The sequence below is a fragment of the Coregonus lavaretus genome (assembly GCF_964263955.1).
Source record: "Coregonus lavaretus genome assembly, chromosome: 16".
In the NCBI taxonomy this organism is placed as follows: Eukaryota; Metazoa; Chordata; class Actinopteri; order Salmoniformes; family Salmonidae; genus Coregonus; species Coregonus lavaretus.
In genome coordinates, this window is record NC_140003.1 from 17,182,993 (window position 1) to 17,202,485 (window position 19,493).

Sequence of the window (19,493 nt, forward strand, 5' to 3'; positions counted from 1 at the left end):
GTGAGAGCCGGAATTCTTACTGTTTGGTAGGTGATCAAATACTTATGTCATGCAATAAAATGCAAATTAATTACAAATTAATCATACAATGTGATTTTCTGGATTTTTGTTTTAGATTCCGTCTCTTACAGTTGAAGTGTACCTATGATAAAGAATTACAGACCTCTACATGCTTTGTAAGTAGGAAAACCTGCAAAATCGGCAGTGTATCAAATACTTGTTCTCCCCACTGTACGTGTGACATTTCTGAAAGGATAATATATCTAAGGAAGATTGTGAGGATTTAGTGGGACTCTATAGCTTGTTAAGACATTTACACACAGCTGGTCCATTTCTAGTCAGTAAGTCACAGGATGTCCTTGTCATTATTTAATCTCTTGTGACAGACTGCCTATATTCCGCCACATAACCATGGAACATGTCTTTTCCCTGTCATTTATTGAGTGCCAGATATGGGATTATGGAGGTATTTATGGAGACAAACACATTCCTTCCACTAAATTGAAAGTGGTATCTGTGGAATGATGAGCCGGTATTGTTGTAGGCATCAGAAAAAAGATGACCAGACTGGAATGCCAGACTGGTGGTGGGGGAAGCCTGCTGACCAGGCTCCACTACCCTGGCCATTCCACAACATGGCACCCTCCATGCCAACCATGTGGCTGGCAAGCAGAGGTGGGCCATACAGCAGCGCAATGCACTATAAAATGATACAGCCATGTACATTGTAATCTACTGTAAAGTGGTTTACTCACAATAAATCTGGAAATCTGATTGAAGTGCTTCCAGCGTCTATTACCATGTAGTTGATAGGGAAGCATGGTCTAATGCAGAGAGTTCTAGTTTTGGATGAGGCACAGTGCTAATGTGGTTCTTTCTCTGCTAATTGGTTGGGGAGGAGACTTGGAATTACCAAGGGGACTGATCAAACATCTATACAGTGTTTCAGTGATAATTAAAACGTTTTTTGATAGTTTATTAATTAACTTTATCAACAGCACCATTTGGTCATTGCCAACATCAAAAGACGAAATATTTATTTTTGTGTGATGGTTTGTATGTTTATTTGCTATATAAAGTAGCGGGCTAAATGATTTATGAAACCTCTAGCACTATGAAGTTCCATTCATGCCATCCTTCTACCTATATTCAGCTCTAGATTCAGATGTCACATTCATTTTATACAGCTGTGAGATTAAATATTGACTCACAGGAGAGGTACAATCTTTGATCTTGTCACATTGACTATCCCCTTCAAAAGAATGAAGCAGAGACATCAGAGCTGTGTGTGGAAAGGTCACCACCTTGCTCCCTTCTAGACTGGAGAAATGTCACAGTCAAACAGACTGAGATATGGAAACAGAGAGCATGAGAGTGGAAACAGCCACCCTTGGGTTATTCTTTGGACTTGTTGAGGCATCAAACTGAATAATCCTTCCTCAGTGTGCTATGTTGCCATTTTCAAGCTAATTTATAAGATAAAACATTGTAAAAAACAACATTTTTGTCATTAAATGTTCAAACAATATAAACAAATTATGCCATATTTTTGAATGAGTGCTTGTTCAAAATCGTTACCTACCCTTTTTGTAATAGATCCTAATTATTATTACCAACCCCTCTATGGCATCCACACATTTTGTATTTATTTATTTAACCAGGTAAGCCAGTTGAGAACAAGTTCTCATTTACAACTACGACCTGGCCAAGATAAAGCAAAGCAGTGCGATAAAAACAACAACAACACAGAGTTACATGTGGGATAAACAAAATGTACAGTCAAAAACACAATAGAAAATCTATATACAGTGTGTGCAAATGTAGTAAGTTATGGAGGTAAGGCAATAAATAGGCCATGGTGCAAAATAATTACAATTTAGTATTAACACTGGAGTGATAGATGTGCAGAAGATTATGTGCAAATAGAGATACTGGGGTGCAAATGAGCAAATTAAATAACAATATGGGGATGAGGTAGTTGGGTGGGCTTATTACAGATGGGCTGTGTACAGGTGCAGTGATCGGTAAGCTGCTCTGATATACCCACACACATGTATTATTTACATCATAATACGTACATTGAGGTAATTTCCTATTCCATCATCAAATCAAATCAAATTTTATCGGTCACATAAACATTTTTAGCAGATATTATTGCGGATGTAGCAAAATGCTTGTCCCATTCCTAGTACGATAGTAGCCTACACTACATTTACATTTAAGTCATTTAGCAGACGCTCTTATCCAGAGCGACTTACTACACACTCTGGAGATGTTTTTATTGAAGTATAGCAGCAACCTTGAGGCATTCTCTATTCAACAGCAGTCATGGTTGTGCTGGATTTCTTTGGCATTACCCATTATTTATCTGTTCAGTTGCTGAAAATGTTCACAGTCGATGTGTTCAATCAATAAGATCTGAGAAATTCAAGCAATACAACTATGAGACAATATTACTGGATAAAAGGGTAAAGTCCTACGAAACCTGTTCAAACCTGTTTGTCTCTCTGTGTTTGTGTGTGAGAGAATGTGTGAAAGACTAAGAGAGAGATACATAGACTGCTAGAGATGAAGGAAGAAGTACTGTGCATAGAAATAGGAAAAGAGGTCGACAGTATCTCTCCAGTATGTGCATCAGACCTTCTGATTTATCCTGAGCCAATCTGAAGGTGGGTAGAAGGTCAATGTAAAAGTGATGGCTGTCTAGTGCCCAGGTCCCTCCTACACTTGTCGGTGCTTGTCAGCACAGCCATAAATATCACTTGATACATCTACCTACTAGAGTCATTGTCTGTGATTCAAACTTCCCAGTCTTCATTGCCTATCTTATACTGTTTGATACTGCTCAGATGAGAGGAAAAAACATGTATTATACTATCTAGTTTTAATATAATATTAATTCCATCAACTACAATACAATTACATTACTTTTCTGCTCTCTTCAGAATCAGTTTCTGATATTATGCACCATCTAGTGGTAAAAAACGACCACTTTAATATTGACAACAATATTCTGTATTTGCGATGTGAAGTTATATGTTTAAAAACTGTAGAAAATGTAATCAACCTTAGAATTTTGCCAATGCATCGCATGTAGACGTAATTTAGCATTATTGTTTATTCTTGCCAGAACATAAGGCACTCACATTTTTTTAAAAATTGGTTGGGCTGACTTAATGGCTTGACTGAAAATTGATTTGATTTAAAGAACAAACAAATTAAATCTATTTCTGCTCAGTGTATTCAAAATATCAAAATATCTTCATAATAATGTATCAATCATATTGCAAACATATGCAATTTCAGTTTATGGCCGCTAGATGTCATGCTCCTCCTGTCTGTTTTTCAGGACTACATGAGAAACTGGACCATCATCAGAGAATCATTCATTATCACTGTGGAATGTTTTCTATCAAGTTATTTGAAAGGTACTTTCTATTATCAAATGCATTCGTCAAGGGACGATTCACCGGACAATTGTTGGCTTTCTGTGGTGGACACACTCTTTTCACGCCACTTCGATACAAAGTGATTTTCGTAGCAGGTTAGGAGAGCATTTTCGCTAACACTAACCCTAAGTCACTTCGGTATCAAAGTGGCATGAAAATATTATTTCCCTTCTGTGGTAGGCCTATTCGGTGGCTGCAACCTGGTCTCAGAGCATCTCATATTATTCAGAATGTAAATCCGAGACACTCCATTTAGTATGATATATTAAGTTTCGTATGGTTTGTATTAATTTGTGGATGTCCATCACCTATTTCATATGACATGTTACAAATTACAATTCATATTATATGTTACACATTTTCAAAATGTACAATATCTTATGAATTTGAAAAACGTATAATATGTTAAGAATTTCCTAAATGTATAATATGTTACGAATTCTAGATATGTGGCTAGGTGACTGACATTAGCTATGTGGCTAATGTTAGCTAGGCTAGGGTTTAGGGTTAGGGTTAAGGTTAAGTTTAGGAGTTAGGTTAAAGGGTTATGGTTAGGGTTAGGAGAAGGGTTAGCTAAAAGGGTTAAGGCTATGTTTAGGGGAAGGGTTAGCTAAAAGGGTTAAGGTTAGGGTTAGGGAAAGGGTAAGCTAACGGGATCGCAGTGGAGAAGTTGGAAAGCTTCAAGTTCCTTGGTAAACACATCACTGACGAACTGAAATGGTCCACCCATGCAGACAGTGTGGTGAAGAAGGCGCAACAGAGCCTCTTCAACCTCAGGAGGCTGAAGAAATTTGGCTTGGCACCTAAAACCCTCACAAACTTTTACAGATGCACAATTGAGAGCATCCTGTCGGGCTGTATCACCGTCTGGTACGGCAACTGCACCGTCCGCAACTGCAGGGCTCTCCAGAGGGTGATACAGCCCGACAGGATGCTCTCAATTGTGCATCTGTAAAAGTTTGTGAGGGTTTTAGGTGCCAAGCCAAATTTCTTCAATATTTAGTCAGCCACCAATTGTGCAAGTTCTCCCACTTAAAAAGATGAGAGAGGCCTGTAATTTTCATCATAGGTACACGTCAACTATGACAGACAAAATGAGAAAAATAAATCCAGAAAATCACATTGTAGGATTTTTAATGAATTTATTTGCAAATTATGGTGGAAAATAAGTATTTGGTCAATAACAAAAGTTTCTCAATACTTTGTTATATACCCTTTGTTGGCAATGACACAGGTCAAACGTTTTCTGTAAGTCTTCACAAGGTTTTCACACACTGTTGCTGGTATTTTGGCCCATTCCTCCATGCAGATCTCCTCTAGAGCAGTGATGTTTTGGGGCTGTCGCTGGGCAAGGACTTTCAACTCCCTCCAAAGATTTTCTATGGGGTTGAGATCTGGAGACTGGCTAGGCCACTCCAGGACCTTGAAATGTTTCTTACGAAGCCACTCCTTCGTTGCCCGGGCGGTGTGTTTGGGATCATTGTCATGCTGAAAGACCCAGCCACGTTTCATCTTCAATGCCCTTGCTGATGGAAGGAGGTTTTCACTCAAAATCTCACGATACATGGCCCCATTCATTCTTTCCTTTACACGGATCAGTCGTCCTGGTCCCTTTGCAGAAAAACAGCCCCAAAGCATGATGTTTCCACCCCCATGCTTCACAGTAGGTATGGTGTTCTTTGGATGCAACTCAGCATTCTTTGTCCTCCAAACACGACGAGTTGAGTTTTTACCAAAAAGTTATATTTTGGTTTCATCTGACCATATGGCATTCTCCCAATCCTCTTCTGGATCATCCAAATGCACTCTAGCAAACTTCAGACGGGCCTGGACATGTACTGGCTTAAGCAGGGGGACACGTCTGGCACCGCAGGATTTGAGTCCCTGGCGGCGTAGTGTGTTACTGATGGTAGGCTTTGTTACTTTGGTCCCAGCTCTCTTCAGGTCATTCACTAGGTCCCCCGTGTGGTTCTGGGATTTTTGCTCACCGTTCTTGTGATCATTTTGACCCCACGGGGTGAGATCTTGTGTGGAGCCCCAGATCGAGGGAGATTATCAGTGGTCTTGTATGTCTTCCATTTCCTAATAATTGCTCCCACAGTTGATTTCTTCAAACCAAGCTGCTTACCTATTGCAGATTCAGTCTTCCCAGCCTGGTGCAGGTCTACAATTTTGTTTCTGGTGTCCTTTGACAGCTCTATGGTCTTGGCCATAGTGGAGTTTGGAGTGTGACTGTTTGAGGTTGTGGACAGGTGTCTTTTATACTGATAACAAGTTCAAACAGGTGCCATTAATACAGGTAACGAGTGGAGGACAGAGGAGCCTCTTAAAGAAGAAGTTACAGGTCTGTGAGAGCCAGAAATCTTGCTTGTTTGTAGGTGACCAAATACTTATTTTCCACCATAATTTGCAAATAAATTCATTAAAAATCCTACAATGTGATTTTCTGGAAAAGAAATTCTCAATTTGTCTGTCATAGTTGACGTGTACCTATGATGAAAATTACAGGCCTCTCTCATCTTTTTAAGTGGGAGAACTTGCACAATTGGTGGCTGACTAAATACTTTTTTTCCCCACTGTATGTATATATTCTTAAATTCCATTCCTTACTAGATTTGTGTGTATTGGGTATATGTTGTGAAATTGTTAGAAATTACTTGTTAGATATTACTGCACTGTCGGAGCTAGAAGCACAAGCATTTCTCTACACCCGCAATAACATCTGCTAAACACGTGTATGTGACAAATAGAATTTGATTTGATTTGATTAACATGCTCAGCAGTTGCAAAGTAGCTACAGTACCAGTCAAAAGTTTGGACACACCTACTCATACAAGGGTTTTTCTTTTTTTTAAACTATTTTCTACATTGTAGGATAATAGTGAAGACATCAAAACTATGAAATAACACATATGGAATAATGTATTAACCAAAAAAGTGTTAAACAAATCAAAATATATTTTATATTTGAGATTCTTCAAATAGCCACCCTTTGCCTTGATGACAGCTTCGCACACTCTTGGCATTCTCTCAACCAGCTTCACCTGGAATGCTTTTCCAACAGTCTTGAAGGAGTTCCCACATACGCTGAGCACTTGTTGGCTGCTTTTCCTTCACTCTGCCGTCCGACTCATCCCAAACCATCTCAATTGGGTTGAGGTCGGGGGATTGTGGAGGCCAGGTCATCTGAAGGTGTGTTGGGTCATTGTCCTGTTGAAAAACAAATGATAGTCCCCCTAAGCCCAAACCAGATGGGATGGCTTATCGCTGCTGAATGCTGTGGTAGCCATGCTGGTTAAGTGTGCCTTGAATGCTCGTGTTTCTTGGCCCAAGCAGGTCTCTTCTTCTTATTGGTGTCCTTTAGTAGTGGTTTCTTTGCAGCAATTCGACCATGAACGCCTGATTCACACAGTCCCCTCTGAACAGTTGATGTTGAGATGTGTCTGTGACTTGAACTTCGTGAAGTATTTATTTGGGCTGGTAACTCTAATCAACTTATCCTCTGCAGCAGAGGTAACTCTGGGTCTTCCTTTCCTGTGGCGGTCCTCATGAGAGCCAGTTTCATCATAGCGCTTGATGGTTTTTGCGACTGCACTTGAAGAAACTTCCAAAGTTCTTGAAATGTTCGGTATTGACTGACCTTCATGTCTTAAAATAATGATGGACTGTCATTTCTCTTTGCTTATTTGAGCTGTTCTTGCCATAATATGGACTTGGTCTTTTACCAAATAGGGCTATCTTCTGTATACCACCCCTACCTTGTCACAACACAACTGATTGGCTCAAATGCATTAAGAAGGAAAGAAATTCCACAAATTAACTTTTAAGAAGGCACACCTGTTAATTGAAATGCATTCCAGGTGACTACCTCATGAAGCTGGTTGAGAGAATGCCAAGAGTGTTTAACACTTTTTTGGTTACTACATGTTTCCATATGTGTTATTTCATAGTTTTGATGTCTTCACTATTATTCTACAATGTAAAAAATTTCAAAAATAAAGAAAAACCCTTGAATGAGTAGGTGTGTCCAAACTTTTGACTGGTAGTGTAAAAAGTTGCAAGTAGTTGAAAAGTTGCAGATTAGCTAAAATGCTAAAGTTGTCCGTGATGAGATTCAAGCTCCCAAACTTTGGGTTGCTAGACGTCCGCGTTATAAGCCCACCCAAGCACCTTATTTTGTTTTTGCCTTAAGTAACCATCTAATTTGAGTATCCGGATCTACGTTTACAATATTACGTCTAGTCTATGAGACCAGGCTGTCTAATAAGGAAATGAACGGACATTCTACATGATCATTCTTAGTTGAACAATAACTTAGAGGTATGTCTGCTGTTTGTGAACTCAGTCAAGCAAACAGACATGACACATCTTCCAGGTATCTGGGATCAGGGAAGTCTGAAAAACAACAACTGCAGTAAATCACATGCATTGACAAAAAAACATGTACAAGTAAGTTGTTGCACAATTTGGTTTAATTAGTGACCTAAAATCACTCTTAATTAGGTTGTAATGGTATAATGTTTTATTTTCTATTTAAACCCACCAATCTCAAGTAATCTAACCATTGTGTCAAATCACAACTGTACTGTATAAATCACTACTACTGATTCTTGTCGGCTTAGTTTGAGTAGACCTTTGAGACCTTTAAAGCTGTAAGGACATCTAATGCACCCTGCTGAAGAAATAATGGGTGTATTACACTTCCTCAGTTGGGTGGCGGTGGTACACAGTCTTTGGGGGAGGGCTCTGGGATGCTGTTAAAACTGACTGCTGCCTGAAGACTCAGGAAATTCAGAAGTGACACACGGATACTGGAGCAACACTGCAGCTAATAGTAAGAACAGATGCATTTTCCCCATATAATTTATTTCTATGATTTTCTATTTCTTTCTATGATTTTTATTGTAATAGCATGTGCAATCTCCACTTGTGTCTGTCTTAGGTCAATTTGTTGGCTCACACAACACAACCATGACTAGCGAAGACAGTGATAATAAGACTTCTGAATGTTTCCCAGTGGATGAGTACATACAGAGATACTACCTTCCGTTCATGTATGGGATCATCTTTATAGTGGGGCTTGTGGGTAACATCACCTCAATCATCATCTACGTGGTCAGGCTGCGCCCATGGAAGAGCAGCAGCATCATCATGGTGAACCTTGCCTTGGCAGACCTCCTGTATGTTCTGTGTCTGCCCTTCCTGGTCCACTACTACATCCATGACGACTGGATCATGGGCGAGGTCATGTGTCGCATTGTCCGCTTTAGCTTCCACTTCAACCTGTATGGCAGCATCCTCTTCCTCACCTGCCTGAGTGTGTTCCGCTATGTGGTTGTGGTCCACCCGCTGATGGCAGCCCAGGTGCAGAGGACGAGCTGGGGTGTCATCGCCTGCCTGGCTGTGTGGTTCATATCTGTGTTGGAGATTATACCCATGGTCTACATGATCACTGTGGAGAAGACTGAGAACAATATGACTTCATGCCTAGATTTTGCTAGTAATGATCCAGAAGTGGTGTGGGTCTATGGCTGGCTACTCACAGTCCTGTGCTACCTACTCCCCCTAGTGGTGGTGTGCCTGAGCTACGCCCGTGTTGCATGTGAGCTGGCCGGTGGGCCCCATGAGAGCCGTCCGAGCAGGGTGCGTGCCCGCAGGCTGACTGTGCTGATCCTGGTTGTGTTTGTGCTATGCTTCACACCCTTCCACATCCTCCGTGCCCTGCGGGTTTACACCCGGATGGAAGCCCAAAGACTGTTGCCCTGTATGCTACTGAGGGGGGTCAATGCAGCCTACACCATCTCCAGACCCCTGGCAGGGCTCAACACCTTCTTCAACCTGGCTCTGTACACGCTGGCTGGAGACAGGTTCCACCAGGCGGTCCTTGGCCTCCTCGGCTGGAGACCCCAGTTTCTCAAGACCAAGAGGCCCATCATGGTGGCCGTGATCGGCCAACCAGGCAGCAACAGTATGTCACAGGCTAACCTGCCAAAGAGCTGAGTCAAAATATTACACAACATTTTATATACATATGGTTGATTTATTTCATTTCAAAACACAGAAGTCTGCTTTTGGATTTTGACAATATAAATGTTCTCTTTACTACTTACTAACTTAGTAACTTACAAATATACTGCTCGCCTTTGAGTAACTTTATTAGATGCTGTCTTTCTAGGGTGACCATGTTTCTGAACATTAATGATATTGTCAAAATCTTCAAGCCATAAAACTGGTTCTGTTTACTGCAGTGCAAGATAAATCACAGCAGTGGGCTCTTATCTTGAGTAGACTGGATTCAGTTTGGAAATTCTAGGTTTCTGGGTCAGTCTTTTATTGGCAATACATTGCATTATAACAAGCTGTACAATCATACAACATATAATAATGTTAACATGTTGGTATGCTGAAGTTTAATCAATAAAATGTGTTAATCACTGTCAGTAAATATTGGACTTTTATTTTATTTCACCTTTATTTTATCAGGGAGTCATACTGAGACCAAGGTCTCTTTTATAGATGAGCCCTGAATTAAATAAATTACAGAAAATACACACATCAAAATATAAATACTAAATGCAAGCAGAAAGAAAAACATGGTCATAAAAAACAACAACATTAATCAGTAATAAGGTCTTCAATCAGCTTTCTGAATTGCCCAAGAGGCACTAGAACATCAAATGTAAGAACAGAGAAGACTTACAATATTAGACTCAAATATTGCCTCAAAATATTGGACTGAGGATAAAACACTGTCACCTATGATCTAGCTATAGAGTCATAGCTTTAATAAGTATATCAGACTACGATGCAGGTGATTGCCCTTGCGATTCACTTAGAAAAGCTGTGAACCTTTTCCTTTCATTTGGCTGGCTCTCGAGTGGGGGAAGATTAGTAGAAAAGCTCAGAAAGCTTTCAAATGTGAATAATAATAATCAGTTATATAGGGAAGAAATACAGTGAGGGAAAAATGTATTTGATCCCCTGCTGATTTTGTACATTTGTCCATTGACAAAGAAATGACCAGTCTATAATTTTAATGGTAGATTTATTTGAACAGTGAGAGACAGAATAACAACAAAAAAATCCAGAAAAACGCATGTCAAAAATGTTGATTTGCATTTTAATGAGGGAAATAAGTATTTGACCCCTGTGGACAGGTGTCTTTTATACAGGTAACAAACTGATATTAGAAGCACTCCCTTTAAGAGTGTGCTCCTAATCTCAGCTCGTTACCTGTATAAAAGACACCTGGGAGCCAGAAATCTTTCTGATTGAGAGGGGGTCAAATACTTATTTCCCTCATTAAAATGCAAATCAACATTTTTGACATGCGTTTTTCTGGATTTTTTTGTTGTTATTCTGTCTCTCACTGTTCAAATAAACCTACCATTAAAATTATAGACTGATCATTTCTTTGTCAGTGGGCAAACGTACAAAATCAGCAGGGGATCAAATACTTTTTTCCCTCACTGTATATGTACGACAAGTTTTACATGACATTATATCCTGATTGTGTAAGGATCCATTTGTGGAGGTGGACCATGTTTGTTCACATCAGCCAACAGTAAAAAATCAACAGTGATTTCACATTTCACTAAATGTGCCTGTCTGTACACAATAATAATCCAGACATCTGAACTTCCTCAAACAGTAGGATTGGAACCACAAAGCAGGAGCATAGAAAATAATACAGTACATTTTATGTTAACTGTCTGAGAAGCTATTCTCCTTGTTTGTGGGTATGAGTAATTTCCCTTCCTCATACCACAGCTAGGAGGAAGCAAGAGGGATCTGTAGGGAGTAGACTAGACAGTAGAGTCTGTCTGTTTGTCTGTCTTTCTGTCTGGTGGTTCCTGCCTTGATTAGAACCTTGAAGAAAACACTTTTTTTTGCAATAAAATGAATGAGGTGTTTGAAAGAAGATGAGTCTTCATTCATTCGACTTATTTACTGCACAGTTGAGAGTCAGGGCAATTTCCTGCAGAGAGAAGCTTGTCTTAGGCAGGTAATAGTCAAATCAGTGTCTAATAAGCAGACCAATATTTCCTCACCTTGTTACTGCTGAATAACAGCAAATGGAAGAGACTGATGATTGTACAGTGCATATATCTATCTATCTATATATATATATATATACACACTGCTATTTCTGGACCAGAACATTCTGAATTATTCTCCCTTGTTCCCTTAGCTCTCCCTTAGTAATAAGCTCACTATGGCAAGAGGAAAGGAACTTGAATATTTCCATAAACAAGTAGTGTTCTTCTCAATGGTCCTCTCCTTTCTAAGTTTGGTGTTTTACAATGCATATACTATATCTTATTGAAATGTAATCCTCAGGAGACAGACACACACATGAAGTGAAACACTTCCTCTATACCACACTTCATTATGATGCATGATTATGAAAATATTGATGGAGAAAATACATGCCAAAATCTTGCAAACACAACCAATGCTAATAATCCATGTAAACATAGATGATAAAGATAGATGTTGGATGCCTGGTCCCATGACTGGGACTGTGTTTATTTGGGCTGTTTGCTAACATGGACGAAGCTAGTGCTTATATTGCATTTGAAAGGTCAAGATCTCATGAATGTGGTTAAATGTCGTTGAATAACATTCCTAATGTCTATGGCTTCATACCAATGATTCCAGGCAGAAAAGGGTCATGTTTGTTCAATGCATTTATTTCTAATATCTGAAGTAGTATTCACCCAGCTTTGCAGACCTGACAAGAAAATTGCTGATAAAGTATAACACATCAAATGGCATCAAGACTGTCCTTTTCATACACAATAATTTGACCAGGAACATACAGGTTCATACATTTAGAAAGTTCTCCCTAGAGTGATGGTATTATAACCTTTTTCCTTTTAGACAAAACTCCCTTGTTTGTAATAAATAAATGCAAGATTACCTGTTTTTCAAAGATGTGCACTTTGAGTGGCAGTTGAAGTTCATTCAAATCACTCTTTCACAACATGGCATGTCACAGGGCTTTGGGGATGGCAGTACAATATCTAGTGTGACATTCCCTTTTTAGGCTCGATTTCATCACTATATTTACACTGGTCTGATAAAGATAATAGGTTTGAAATATACATTTCAGACTTTCCAGACTTTGCGTCAATATACACATCCCACTACTGTAAGTTTGAGCGGATAACAACGACATAAATATAAGCTGTTGTTTTCGTCATGGAGATTGCTTTACAGCACATTCCACCCCCACCCCCCCCAAAAAATGTGGTATTGTATCCATAATGTTGATTTGAAAATGCTGGGGCAATGTATTAACATGGTGTGTTGGCTCATTGAAATTGCAGGCAAACTTGTGATCAATATACAATAATGATACGCACACACACTCCAATCATTTTATAGCTTAAACAATTATTTAAAACTCAAAAGGACCAGTTTCCTGCAAACAGATGTTGCATATTCCTGAATGAAAACACACTTTCAATAGAGCTTTTCCATTTAGCAGGTTTTTTAGTCCAAGAGCAGGCCTAATCTGGATTCCAACCCAAACTGTGATAATGGTTACTATTACATTACAGTAAATCAACTAACTGGATACAAACTTACTTAAACAACAAACAATTCCACTCATCGGTTAAGGTTAACGGACCAAAACTGTGCTCAGTGATCAGACAGACCTATATCTTCTGAATACATCAAGTAAAAGCAGGATACATGTGAAAATAAAAGCAGCATCAAATTCATATTTTTATAAAAAATATTGTAATTGGAGATTTGAAATGTTCATAACAGAACAACAGATCAGAATAGCAAATCCAATATTTAATCTAACATGATATCATCATCACAGTCATCTGGAAGTAATTCAACCTTAACAATTAGATTCATCTCCTTTGTTACTTTCATGTTTGTTTAATGTTCATTCAGAAGTTACCTGTATTTTGAGGGGGACAATCAAACAGAAATGAGATATGGTACATTTAATCTCCTTCCTACTACAGGAACCTACTGTATTCTGCTTCCGTGTCATCTCAGGCTGTTATTCTGCTAGCATTACAACTCCCCTCACAGCCCACAATGCCGTTGGCGTGGGCTCCACAAACATGTTAAACCATGGAGTGTGACGGGGTGAGCACGAGGGCCGAATGCTGATCACCTCATTGACAGTCAGTTCACACACCAACCACACTGACCTGGCTCCTGTCCTCACCTAGAGCATTTACCTACTGGTTATCTCTACCTTCTGGAGAAGACTACTTTAACAATTCAAGCTTAACATTTTGGAAAAAATGTCCTTGAAGAGTTCTTTCCATTTGTAATGTGAAAGCTGAATGTGGTAAGTCTGGTCAGTGCAAAATAGAAATCAGGCTGATTTTCTTCAGGGTAATCCTCTCTTTGTGAGTCTATGATTGACTTCACATTCCAACACACTGATAGTGGATGAACAGGAACAGCAGTTCCTCCGAGTTGAAACTTGAAAGGTGTTGCATGTAGATGAACTCTATGGAATATTGCACCCTAGAAAACATTTTTGCATCATAATCAAAACATCTGAAATTATCTTGACTGACTACAACTACACTATATTTGTTTGAGGAAATGTAAATATAATTGAAACTGCCATGATAAGATGAAATGAAATACCTTTTATCTTATTTCTGAGAAGTTGTCAATTGCAAGGTCCTATTACGAAAACATTAGCTACGTAAACAAAGACAAATATTTTATAAGTAGGTGTACTTTGGCTCTCATCATTTCTTTTGGAAGTAACTCTCCATCCTCAAACCGTTTCTCAAATATAATATGGACACATGACATGCAAGAATCAGCACTTTTATATTGTTTTCTGTTGAACTACTATATTCCAGCCAGTTGCAACAAAAAAACACTGATTGATATCCACCCCTTGACATTGAGAGTCCCAATAAAAAAGTAATTACTAGCAGCGTCTTTTGATTGTGTCTTCTTTAAGCTTCATTTACTGTCTTTAAAGAGTTATCATAATCTACATGATAATAAATAACCATGACTAAGAGGCAGGAAAGCAAAGGAGCAGCAAAACAAATCATTACAAATAAATACATTAAACCATCCATTTGAAAATGTAAGACACCAAAGGGCACTCCAAGGCAGAGCTTCTGTGATACTGACTCACAGACTTGGCAGTTTCATAACCAGAAAGAAACTTTAGCAGAGCGCTAGGATCACACTGAAGCTGAGAAAGAGATAAAGATAGAGATAGTAGACAGAAAAAGATAGAGCGATAGAGAGATATTGACAGAGGGAGAGAGAGAGAGTACCATGTGAGTCTATTCTGTAGGTGATCACCAGTGACCTCTCTCTGTGTGCGTGGTCAGGGGTGTGACCTCACCAGCGGGCCACCTGGCTGGTGTAGTCTTCAGTGGTCGTGGCCAGCTCACCTCCGCCTCCGCCCCCGTACCCCCGGCGTCTGGGGAGTGAGGCCCTGCTCTGCTCCCTCTGCTCACGGAGCCAACGGCGCTCCTCACGCCTCTTCAAACGCTCCGCCTGGTGCTCGCGCTGGCGGGTGTATTGGAAGCGCTGGAGGAACAGGTCCTTGGCATACTCGTACAGCTGCACATCCAGATAGTTGAGCTCCTCGATGCGGCGGCGCACGGCCTCGCTCAGGTCCACGTTGGCTGCGCGCGTGCTGTTGATCTGCGTGAAGGCTGCGATGAAGCGCAGGCTGAATGTCCGCTCAAACAGGTACTGCGTCTTGCGCTGGAACTCGGTCAGGCCGTAGAAGGCCATGTTCTTCAGGTTGTTCATGGCGCTGCCCAGCAGGATGTGGTTGCGCTCGCTCTCGTTCATGGAGGACAGGTTGTAGCAGCCCACCAGGTTGAGGTCGGCCAGCATGCGCACCTGTCGGTTGTTGGCCAGGTTGGATGGGCAGTCCATGAACTCGGTTAGGGTGACGCCCGACCAGTCGTCCCCGCTGTAGCAGGTGGGCAGTTCGTCCTGTGTGGGAGAGCGCCCGTCACACATGTGCAGGGAGGTCTTCCAGGTGGCGCCACGCTGCACGTGCTTCCACTCGCTCAGGTAGCGGGAAACGGGGTCACGCAGCATGGTTATGTAGTAGAAGTCCCTGCAGCCAAAACAAACACAGTCAGAGAGCTATGAACACATCAACATCACACAGGCCCACGCAGCATTGTACTGACAGATGGTGACTTTTGTGACTGTGTATCACACTTCAAGGTTGGATGCTAATTACCAAACTGAAACTTTAGAGAGATTATCAGAGAGGTCTTTTTCCCCATTGTCCTTGAACAAAAAAGTTATTTATCGTGTCAACGGTAGGGGAATATCAACAAAGTAATTGGTGTTTTGAACTCACCTGAGGTTGTACTATTTGTTCATGAGCATGTCTAGTCATCAGAAATAGCCTGAAGCACAAACCTAGTTGGCCAATGATGTATATAAAACCTATCAGATCCATTCCTCAACATTCTGGCTTATCTGAATGAAGATAAAGTGTTTCTGACAGAAGTATTTTGCAGTCCTAATCAAGTGCTTTACCCATCAGTTGTCTACCAAACTAAGCTCCACGTTTTAGAGGAGAAATTCCAGTAGCACTTTGGTGGAGATGAGAGCTGTTAAATGAAATATATAATTTTTATACACATCACTGCCTCTCCTGCAGAGAGGGACTATCTCCTCAATCATTGTAAGCCTAGGGACAGCCACTGAACATATATATTTTTTTCCAATTAATCAGTCTACTGCAATGCCAACTTAAGGACATTCAATGGAGAGGAACTCAGTACAGGCTACAGTAAAATTGGAGAATGTGCTGGAAAAATCCATAGCAGTAAGCAATGTAGCACAGAGTGAAAACATTGTCTAAAAGCTGTTGAGAACATACTCTGCAACCTACTCAATAAAATGGTATGTAGGCAGTAGGAATCATAATAAAACGATATGTACGCAGTAGGAATCATAATAAAACTATATGTACGCAGTAGGAATCATAATAAAACGATATGTACGCAGTAGGAATCATAATAAAACGATATGTACGCAGTAGGAATCATAATAAAACGATATGTAGGCAGTAGAAATCAAATACAGTACTACAGTTCCACGATACTGACCAGCTCCAAATGGCAAAACATATAAGAAGAGACACCTGATATGTTTTCGTCACTTTACATTGCAAAGAGAGCTGTCCATTTACACAAATTCCACACCTGCTCTATCACCACAAGGCTTTCTGACAACTTCAAAGGAAAAACATCAGACTCCCAAACTCCAGGTCGGTACGCCAAGGCATCCTGAGGTAGAGAGCAGTGCTGGGCTGGGGCAGGTGTTGGCTGGGCAGGCCTCCCCTGAGGTGATGTCCTCTGAGTGCCAGTGAATATTTAATGGGGCCGCATTCGGATGTGACCCGGGAGAGCAGACTGGCCGGATAAAGTGGGATGTGCCGCTGAGACTTCACACTGATTCCAAAGCTGGTCGGCTTTTCAGGTCCTCCATAAACACACACACACACACACACACAGGTAAATAGACGTATGCACATGCAGGGTTGCACGTACGCAGGTGCACACGCATGCACACACTCATGGCCCAGTATTTTAACAAACGGTATAGTCTCGTATAGTCATTGTTTTAGGTATTCTGAGGAGGATGTCCTGTTCCTTGTATTTTGCTCAAACTACTACAAATTATGTTTCTCCCTTGTCAGTTCTATAAAATCAGCGCTTAAAAAATAAAGAGTGCTGCGATTACGACACTGTCATGTCCATAGTCATAGTCTGCAAGTATACACCACAAAGTAACATGCAAGAATCGAGAAATCTACACTTAACTGATTTTGTGTCACTAATCTAGACCCCATAATGTCAAAGTGGATTTTTTGTTGTTGTTGATTTTTTTAAAACAAATTAATAACAAATGAAAAGATCAATGTCTTGAGTCAATAAGTATTCAACTTACTGTCATGGCAAGCCTAAATAAGTACAGAGTAAAAATGTGCTTAACAAGTCACATAATAAGTTGCATGGACTCCCTCTGTGTGCAATAATAGTGGTTAATATGATTTTTGAATGACTACCTCATCTCTGTACCACACACACACAATTATCTGTAAGGTCCCTCAGTCGATTCAACCACAAAGACCAGGGAGGTTTTCCAATGCCTCACAAAGACCAGGGAGGTTTTCCAATGCCTCACAAAGAAGGGCACCTATTTATTGGTAGATGGGTGAAAATAAAAAAGCAGACAATTAATATTTATTTGAGCATGGTGAAATTATCAATTACGCTTTGGATGGTGTATCAATACACCCAGCCACTATAAAGATACAGGCGTCCTTCCTTCACCATGAGGCCAATGGTGATTTTAAAACAGAGTTTAATGGCTGTGATAGGGGAAAACTGAGGATGGATCAACAATATTGTAGTTACTCCACAATACTAACCTAAATTACAAAGTGAAAAGAAGGAAGACTGTACAGAATAAAATATATTCCAAAAAATATTCCAAAAAATACAGCCAGTTTGCAATAGGGCACTAAAGTAAAACTGCAAAACATGTGGCAAAGAAATGAACTCCTGAATACAAAGTGTTATGTTTGGGGCAAATCCAACACAACACATAACTAAGTACCACTCTTCATATTTTCAAACATGGTGGTGGCTGCATCATGTTATGGGTATGCTTGTCTTGGGCAAGGACAAGGGAGTTATTTAGGATAAAAAATAAACATAATAGAGCTAAGGCAAAATTCTAGAGGAAGAATTGGTTCAGTCTGCTTTCCAACAGACACTGGGAGACAAATTCACCTAAAATCAACCTAAAACACAAGGACAAATATACACTGGAGTTGCTTACCAAGATGACACTGAATGTTCCTGAGTGGCCTAGTTACAGTTTTTACTTAAATAGGCTTGAAAATCAATGGCAAGACATGAAAATGGCTGTCTAGCAATAATCAACCACCAACTTGACAGAATTTTATAAAGAATAATGGGCAAATATTGTACAATCCAGGTATGCAAAGCTCTTAGAAACTTACCCCAAAACATTCACAGCTTTAATTGTTGCCAACGGTGATTCCAACATGTATTGACTCAGGGGGTTGAATACTTATCTAATCAAGATATATTAGTGTTTAATTTTTCATAATAAAAAAAAACATAGTATAGTTTTTCTTCCACTTTGACATTAGAGTATTGTGTGTGGATCGTTGACAAAAAATGACAATTAAATACATTTTAATGCCACTTTGTAACATAACAAAATGTGTAAAGGGGTATGAATACTTTCTGAAGGCAACATAGAACAGCAATATTTATGGCTGTTTTTCTGTGTCTCCAGGCAACACATGGCATCTTCACAGTAATAGCATATTATTATTAAATGACACTAAAGCATGTAATATGAAAACGTGTTTGTTCCTTATGCATCAATTACTTAACAGCAATGACATGATCAATCATGATTACCATGATTATCCCCAAATCAAGTATTGTGGGGAAAAGGTTTCAGAAAGTATACCCTAACACTCCAATAACTCCCCTGTGATGTAACTATGTGCCGTGGCGTCAGTATCTATGGGTGCAGGAGAGTGCAGTGTAGTCAGTGGGTGGTGAGTAGAACAGAGCACCCTCTCTCTCTTTCCCATCCGTGGTGAGATGGCAGTATGTCTCAGGCAGTAAGCTGTGATTAGAGCCCCGCTGGCAGCAGCTGTATCCTAGCTCTTCTCTTCCTTCTGGAGTGGATCGCCCAGCCCCAGCTACAGCAGACAGACACATCCTCATTAAGCTGTCTCAGGGACACAAACACATGCAGCAAGTGTTGCCTGAGCACGCCAGCACGCTCTAAGGTCATCCGTGTGCACCATCAGTGTCACGGCGCATCAGCATCAAAGTCTCGAGAGAGAAAGGAGACTGGCCCTGCATCCCACAGATGGACTTCAGACAGGGGGGTGAGTCGGCCCAGCGAGCTACCGCCCTCCGTCCTGTTCTAATAATCACTTCATATAGCCATTATCCGCAATTACAAGTGGAGCTGGCAGTTGCCATCTTGAATCTT

The 19,493-nt window shown here is 40.2% G+C and overlaps 2 protein-coding genes across 2 annotated transcripts in view; one reads left to right on the top strand and one right to left on the bottom strand.

Moving 5' to 3' along the window:
• Nucleotides 1-8,258: 8,258 nt before the first annotated feature.
• Nucleotides 8,259-9,803, top strand: LOC311143514 (2-oxoglutarate receptor 1). The gene is made up of 2 exons (XM_084179342.1): nt 8,259-8,283; nt 8,392-9,803. The coding sequence occupies exon 2, from the start codon at nt 8,421-8,423 to the stop codon at nt 9,447-9,449; it is 1,029 nt and encodes a 342-aa protein (XP_084035468.1). The 5' UTR covers nt 8,259-8,283; nt 8,392-8,420; the 3' UTR covers nt 9,450-9,803.
• A 5,001-nt stretch (nt 9,804-14,804) lies between these two features.
• The window catches only part of LOC311144054 (heparan-sulfate 6-O-sulfotransferase 3-B-like), a gene marked incomplete at both ends in the record, with an annotated part of 123,279 nt that continues 118,590 nt past the window's right edge, over nt 14,805-19,493 (bottom strand). Inside the window, one exon of the mRNA XM_084179991.1 lies at nt 14,805-15,540. Within this exon, the coding sequence (XP_084036117.1) occupies nt 14,805-15,540 (736 nt within the window). The remainder of the gene's footprint in view (nt 15,541-19,493) is intronic.